At 50.4% G+C, this 7,882-nt stretch overlaps 1 protein-coding gene across 1 annotated transcript; it reads right to left on the bottom strand.

Moving 5' to 3' along the window:
• Positions 1 to 2,592: 2,592 nt before the first annotated feature.
• Positions 2,593 to 3,505, bottom strand: LOC123167751 (E3 ubiquitin-protein ligase SINA-like 10). The gene is made up of 2 exons (XM_044585618.1): positions 3,440 to 3,505; positions 2,593 to 3,288 (listed from the first exon to the last, which is right to left on the bottom strand). Exons 1-2 carry the CDS (start codon positions 3,503 to 3,505, stop codon positions 2,593 to 2,595), a joined length of 762 nt encoding a protein of 253 aa, XP_044441553.1.
• Between the last annotated feature and the right edge of the window lie 4,377 nt (positions 3,506 to 7,882).

Below are 7,882 nucleotides of genomic sequence, written 5' to 3'. Positions count from 1 at the left end.
CGACTAGCGATCGGCCTGAAAAATAGCATTGGTAGTTATAGCACGGCGTCTATTACTAGAGGAAATAATGCGTACACACATGCATGCAGTGCTTCCACCCCGGGTACACACATGCATGCACTTACTCCACTCCGTAGTACTACATCGAGAGAAAATTGCGGTTACCACGCCCTAATTAATTGAGCATTAAACCAAACGCGTCTAAAGTCTCTCTGGTGGTGGAAATGCATTGAGAGAAATGCATCATAATGAAGCGCGCCCTGTAAACTGTGACGGAGGGAGGAGTAGTATGAAGGTGCAAAACCAAGTACGCGTATGGCCAGTCGGTCAACGCACCTCCTCTTGGCATATCACTGACATGTGGGACCGGAGTGTGAGCAAACCGATCTCAATTGACGGCAAAATGGCCAACCCGCCGTTCCTTGAGAGAGACGAGGAGCGAGAACACACAGACGGGCTCGCACGGAGGCCAAGATATATTCGAGCATGGTTGATCGATATCATCATTACATGTTGGGCTGCCGTTTTCCGCCCTTCTCCGGAATAAATGTGTACTTTATCAAAGATTAAGAAAAATAAGAGTACAGAGGCTCCACCATGCGGTTCTAGTAGTAGTACTACTCGTACTACTAAACCTTGCGCTTGGCTCTTCGCCTCTTCGTGAAGTCGAACAATGATGGTACTCCGCATGTTCGGTACTACAGTGTATGCCTCTGGCAATCTGACACCGAATGAACTGATGCATGTCCACCGCCTGGGCGAGGGTACGTTGCATTAGTCAAAAGGCGTAAGCGAGCTTCACCTTGTCCTGCAAGCTTCTCCTCGTTCTGCGAGTTGACGGGACACACCAACAAGTAGTGCTAGTCCATACTCCCTCCTTTCCGGTTAATATGGCTTAATCTTTTTTGCGGGTAAATGAGAGAGCTTTATTCATATATAAGCATTCTTAGGACGATCAGCCAAGACACTGGTCACTAGGAAGCGAGGTACCCCGCAAAAAAAGAAGTAGGAAGCGAGGTGTTTCATCAAGCCAGCTCTCGGCCACATTCAAAGTGCAGCAAGCACGGTTCGCACAAAGATGCGCCGCAAGGTTTGCTGACCTGTTTACATGCTGAATAACAAAAAAAGAGGAAATATTACCGAGCGCTCCTATTTGTAACAGGATATGAGCCAGAATTAAGCGAGAATTGTGGCGAGTGTTCCATGCAATCAACTTCCATTATCACATGCGAGAACCCTCGAAGAGAACCAAATGTGTTGAAGATTGCTTTATCACATTTTAAAAATATAATAAGAGTGCAGACGCTCCTCCATCCGGTTCCTAGTACTAGTATAGTACCTCTATAGACTATAGTAGTAGTACTAGTAAACTTTGCGCTTGGCTGTTCGCCTCTTCGGGAAGTGCAACAATAATAGTACTAGTATAGTGTATGCTTCTGGCAATCTGACACCGAATTAACTGTTGCACGTCCACCGCCTGAGCGAAGGACAGCTTGCATTAGTCAAAAGTTTCTCCTTGTCCTGCGAGCCACCGCGCGCAAGCTTCTCCCGTCCTGCAAGCTTCTCCTCGTTCGGCAAGTTGACGGGACACAGCAAAGTAATGCTAGTCCATACTGCCTCCTCTCCGGTTAATATGGCTTAATTTCAAACGAGATAAATACACTGTCTGTCACTGTATATTTGTAAAAATACGGTCAGTGGACTTCATAATACGCTCATTGCGCTCAATATATACATTTTCCGGTGTTTATACGGTCACTAGCTCACCCTGGCTGAGTATGTGTGTGCATGCACGTGTAGGTTGAGCACTTGAGCGTGACCGTGTGTGTTCCGTCGTGTGCTCGGACATGCATGCATTAGGGCGTCGCGCGCGTTTTTGCGTCCATGTGTACGTGTGACTGTTGCATACACGTAGGGGGAGTACGTGTAGGGGCCACTAAAGGAGCAGTCAAATCACACAGTAAGTTAGTCGGAAGAAGCAACCATCATTTCACTCTTCAATGACACGTACGCAATATAAAATGGTTGATATGGAGAGAAAAAGAAAACCACTATATATACACTAGCAGGAGCCTAAGCTACAAGCCTGCTTGCTTGGGTTGCTCTCTTCACAAGCATAGAACGACGGTGGCCACACCGCTGGTCACATATCCGGCCTGATCCCGCAGCTGGGGGAAGGGAACAATGTTCTGCGTAGACGCGGTCGACATCGGCGAGGGAGAAAATCCACAGTCGGTGCGTCCCAATCGGGGGTCACCGCGGTATGGGCCGATGCCGCGTCCCAACCGCCCTTCTAGCTACAGCCCGACGTCCGTTTCGAAAATATTAGTGCATGTCAACAAAAATTATACTAGTATCGCTGTTCCGTTTCGAAAAAAAGCATATAAGCTGTTACTTCTTACCCAAAGGATCTTTATATCCAACAGACACAAAATATCCATTCGACTGTTCGAAATTACTTTCACTGCTGATCTGATGTCGAGGTAATTGCTGCATCGCCACCAAAACCCACCATCTCTTAAGCTAAAGTAGACCGAGCTAACCCCTATATTAGCATATTACTAAGATAAACAGAAGGCACTGTAGAATCATTTAGGACGTGAGCTTGTCAATCTGAATGTGGAGGGACACCAGCTTAGCCCCGGCCAGCAGCTTGGGCGGAACTGTGAAGAAGGTCAGCTCCTGCACGGCGACGTCGCCGGGATCCCTGCTGCTTGTCACCTCCATTTCCACCTTGACGGCGTCGGTCCTGCCTTTGGGCTCCCCCGGCGGGCCGTTCGCCCACAGCTTGGCCACGTAGTGCGGCAGTGGGGACGCCCCCGCTCTGATGCAGACGACCGACACGGCGATAGGCGCGCCGATGTCGAGCACGCCGCCGACCAAGAAAAACGCGCGGCCGTCCTCCTCCGCGAACAGCAAGAGCCGTGGCTCCGACAGTGGCACTTGCAGCTGGAGCGCCTTGCCGTACTGGATCCTGTGCACGGGCATGGGATGCACGGTGCTGATGTGGTGGGAGAGCACCGGCGGCGGGCCTTCGTAGCCGCAGACGGGCACGGGGCATTTGCAGGGCGCGAGCGGACACACGCTCTGGTGATCGGCGAGCTTGTGGTAAGTGACGTAGAGCCCACAGCCTTCGTGCGGGCACTCCACCCTCACCGAGGAGAGGACGGCGTCCACCGCCGTGTTCCGCACGTCGAAGCCACCGCCGCGCTCGCACTTCTGGCACTGCCGCTGGTTCCCGGGGCGCTCGACGCGGCAGTCCGCGCAAGCCAGGTGCCCTCCCTTGCACTGCACAAATCAATCGAACAACACATCAATCAAGAAACCTGCACCTTGCTCGATCAGCCGAACGGACGAGGTGTATTCGAACCTCATACACTGGAGGCTTCAAGGGGCGGAGGCACAAGGGGCAGTGGAGCAAGGTGAGGTCCATCGAGACCATAGAGAGCTCCATCGTCGGGTCCTGTTCCGTCTGCATGATCTCGCCCTCCTCGTGCACAACCATCTCTCGCTTTATTAGGGCCGGGGCATTACAAAGCTTTACCGTCACATATTCATACTACTTCAAGGTGCATTAAATCAACACATGCAAGTATCAAAAGGAGAGTCACGGCATGCATGCATGCGTTGTAATTAATGCATCGGTAAACGCAAATTATTGAAATATATCGAGTGCAGTGCTTTGATGTGTCGCGTCAACTCGTACAAGACCGAGAAGTTTGATTACTACAACGCCCTCTCGCCTTAACCGCACCTGCCTTTGGCTGCATGACAGGTGGGCCACCGACCTGTTGGGCCCACCTGTCATGGACGCAAAGGCAGGAGCAGTAAGTCAATGAAGCTGCGTCCCTCCCTCGCCCATGAGCGTGGTGGCTGGCAGGACTAGGAGAAGCTTTCGTTCGCTACACGCTCTCCCTCCCGTACGCGGTGGACATGCAGCAGTTCAATCGGTGTCAGATGGCCAGAAGCATACTCTAGCACTCCTCCACTGCAGTAGTACTCCATCATTTTGTTCGACTCCCCGAAGAGGCGAAGAGCCAAGCGCAGCCCGGACGCTCGTGTGGCAGTTTCATGTGTAGAGTAGTCTAGGATAGCGTGTACCGTGCCTGTAAGCTTAAAATCGTTGGGGTCGGCTCCATGCTATATTTTTTTGATTGAAATAATCTTCTGGCCCTACCTGTCATCCTGGTGATTCTAGTTTGCACGCTCATCTAGTCAAGACAGGAATATATATTTTAATTTGTGGTGGGGTAAATGTTAGAGGTTGCAGCAAATGGAGTATTGTACACTGCGGGTCTTTCAGCCAAGTTTAGAGGCGACCATGTGGGGCCAGTGCTATGATGTGTCGCGTCAACTCGTACAACGAGGAGTACATGCCTTCTCCCTCGCCCATGCGCGCGGTGGCTCGCAGACGAGGACATGCTTTTGCTTATAGTACTACAACAAGCTATTCCTCCCGCTCGCGGTGGACGGACATGTAGCAGTGGATTCGATACTGTAGAAGCAGTAGTAGTAACATCATTGTTCGTCTTCTCGAAGAGGCGAAGAGCCAAGTGCAACCCGAACGTGGCAGTTGCGAACCTTGGAGCACGCATATAGCCAGGCTCTTGCATGAGACAAAATTGCTATGTGAGCCCACTATTGTAGTACTCCCTCCGTCCGGAAATACTTGTCATCAAAATGAATAAAAGGGGATGTATCTAGATGTATATTAGTTCTAGATACATCTTTTTTATCCATTTTGATGACAAGTATTTTCAGACGGAGGGAGTACTTGCTAGTATAGCCCTGTAAACCAGAAAGGAGTATTTGCCTTTCTAGAGATTTCAACAAGTGACTAGACTACACCGAGACGGAGTACATATGGAGCAAAATGAGTGAATCTACACCGTAAATAAATATGTAGTTCTCTCGTTTTCCTCTCGGCCTTGGTCGCGGTGCACAATATTGAGTATACTAGTACTATCATCTTGAAATTTACGAAGTCACCATAGGCACCTCGTCGTCGACGGGAACGTCTCCTGACACGCGATAGACGCGAGCGGCAGTCGCCTCCATAGGTGCTTGAATGCCAAGGAGGGAGAGGGTAGCGGTTCCCGAGACGTTGAACGGTCAATGATGCATCCTCAAATTACTCTACATGCAGAGGGAATTAATTGGAGAAGCAGAATAGAGCCAGCACGATGTGAATGCAACAGAGTTTGGATTCTCATATAAAGGCGCCCCACCACTCCAATCCATCTACTCCTTAGTCTCTGCGCAACACTGCTCACTCCAATCCAAGACCAAGTGACTAGAAGCCAGAAGCACCTATGGAGGCGATGGACGCGAGCGGCAGTCGGCTGTGCCAAATCATCCAAGGCGCCGGCCTGCGGCCCGCACCGCGCAGCGTTTCCAGACGGTGCTGGCGACCGCCGGCGTCGTAGCCCTCGCCGATGCCGGCTTCGCCTCTCGCATGGACGACATGATGGTCAACTCCATCCGCAAGTTCGCCGCCGTCAAGAAGCGCGCGGACGACCTTGCCGTACTGCTCCAGCCCGCGCGCCCAGGCTCCTCATTGCCTGCCACCCTCATCGGCCTCCATGGTGACGAACTCTTTCAAGCCCTGGTGGCCCTGCAGTTGCCGGAGGTCGCGATGAAGAATGTGCACCTCGAGGCCGCGCTCGTCGCGCAGCGCCTCGCCATGCAAGAAACCGTCGACCTGCACATCCACGTCTACGAGGAAATCGTCTACATAGGCCACTACAAGGCCAGCGAGGACAGAAAGACGTTGGCCTTCTTCCAGCGGCTGGAATCTTTGGACGCCATTGTTCAGAATCACGTCGACCTGGCCACGAAAGCCGCTGCTACTTAGCCGCCGTTCGGTGGGCCGGCGCCCTGAGTCGAGGAGGTGGACGTCGTCGATGGATGCATCTCTTCTTCTTGCCTCCTGTAACCAGCACTGCATCGCCTCGTGGCCTTAATGTTTTATTAGTATAGGAGTATATGGCATTTTTATTCCAGTAGTAACGTTTTCACTGTGAGGTGGGGCCGCAGTTGAGCAAACCGACCATCGGCAAATCCCCACCCCGCCCACCGGGCGTCGGCTGAGTTTAGAATTAGAAGAGAGAAACGAGGGAGAAGAGCTAGCTGTAGCACAGACGCTGTTGTCAGATGGGACTCGCGTTGATAGAATAGGAGTACTGAGCACTCGTACCTCTTTTTTAGGGAAAAAGCAGTCGTATGTCTAGTACTACCACTAGTTGGGTGCGTGCGATCTATACCTGTCATCACTTTAGGTCTCCTTTTCGAACCGCAGCTACGCTTCACCGTACATATTTTTTCACGCATTTATCCTCCTATATGTACTCCTAGGCTATTTCCACGTGCACCCTTTCGCCGACATGTGGGACATAGAGCATCTGGGTCGTAGTGCATGCACGACTCGGAGCATATGCTGGGGTACTTTACATTTCAGACCTCACGAATTACATGCAAACCCCCCCGGAGAAGAATAAATAAATAAATGAATTACCACATGAAACCGGATTATTTTCGTAGAAACCGGAGCACGTTCATTAAATTTTGGACATAACACGTTTATAAAAAACTACCGGACCTAAACTAGTCTAAGGGCCTCTTTGATTCGCAGGATACTGAAAACACAGAAATGGGGAAAGTATGATGGCGATGAACCGAGATGAGGAGAACTCTACTAACTCAGTTAGAGGTTAGAGTTAGATTCTAACCCTGAACTAACTCTAAACCAAAGAGGTGTATGGATGGCAGGGTTAGATTAACAATAAATGTTCTTTCTCAATCACTGCGCAACACTGCTCACTCCAATCCAAGACCAACTGACCAGAAGCCAAAAGCACCTATGGAGGCAATGGTCGCGAGCGGCAGTCGGCTGTGCCAAATCATGCAAGGCGCCGGCCTGCGGCCCCGCACCGCGCAGCGTTTCCAGACGGTGCTGGCGACCGCCGGCGTCGTAGCCCTCGCCGACGCCGGCTTCACCTCTCGCATGGACGACATGATGGTCAACTCCATCCGCAAGTTCGCCGCCGTCAAGAAGCGTGTAGCGAAAGCTCCTACTAGTCCTGCCAGCCACCACACTCATGCGCGAGGGAGGGACGCAGCTTCATTGACTTACTGCTCCTGCCTTTGCGTTTATGACAGGTGGACCCAACAGGTGGTTGGCCCACCTGTCATGCAGCCAAAGGCAGGTGCAGTTAAGGCATCGGAGCTCAGTCTGCGAGGGAGAGGGCGTTGTAGTAATCAAACTTCTCGGTCTTGTACGAGTTGATGCGACACATCAAAGCACTGCACTCGATATAAGTCTTTTTACACATTTCAAATGGACTACTACATACGATGTATGTAGACATATTTTGCTTCGTATGTAGTCACTTGTTGCAATCTCTAAAAAGACTTATATTTGGAAACAGAGGGAGTACAACTCATGCATGCGTGCCATGACTTCCCTTTTGATACTTGCATGTGTTGATTTGATGCACTTTGCCAAATTTTGACTATAAATTTAACTAACCAAATTTTCATGCATGTCACAAAAAATTACGGGGCTGTTTGGATTGTGACTATGTTTGTCTTATGTTGCCACATTATTTTTCCCACACTTGCAACACTTGCCTAACTTGAGTTGCTCAAATTGTTAGACACACTTTGGCTTGCCTAAGGGAATCTTGCCACACTTTTTGTGTCTATGACATGTGGGGTTCACTGCTAATAAAAAAATCTTGTCTTAGGTGTGGCTAATAAAAAAGAATTATATTTAGGAACGGAGGGAGTAGAAAATATAAATAATAATGCATGTTGGGGCAACCCACGTTTCCGATAATTTTAGCCGTGGGCTTGTTCACAATTTTTACGAGGGGGTGGTTGT

Source organism: Triticum aestivum, chromosome 1D (genome assembly GCF_018294505.1).
Source record: "Triticum aestivum cultivar Chinese Spring chromosome 1D, IWGSC CS RefSeq v2.1, whole genome shotgun sequence".
Taxonomy (NCBI): Eukaryota; Viridiplantae; Streptophyta; class Magnoliopsida; order Poales; family Poaceae; genus Triticum; species Triticum aestivum.
Note: the sequence above shows the minus strand (reverse complement) of the source record. Positions and strands in the feature narration are given on the sequence as shown.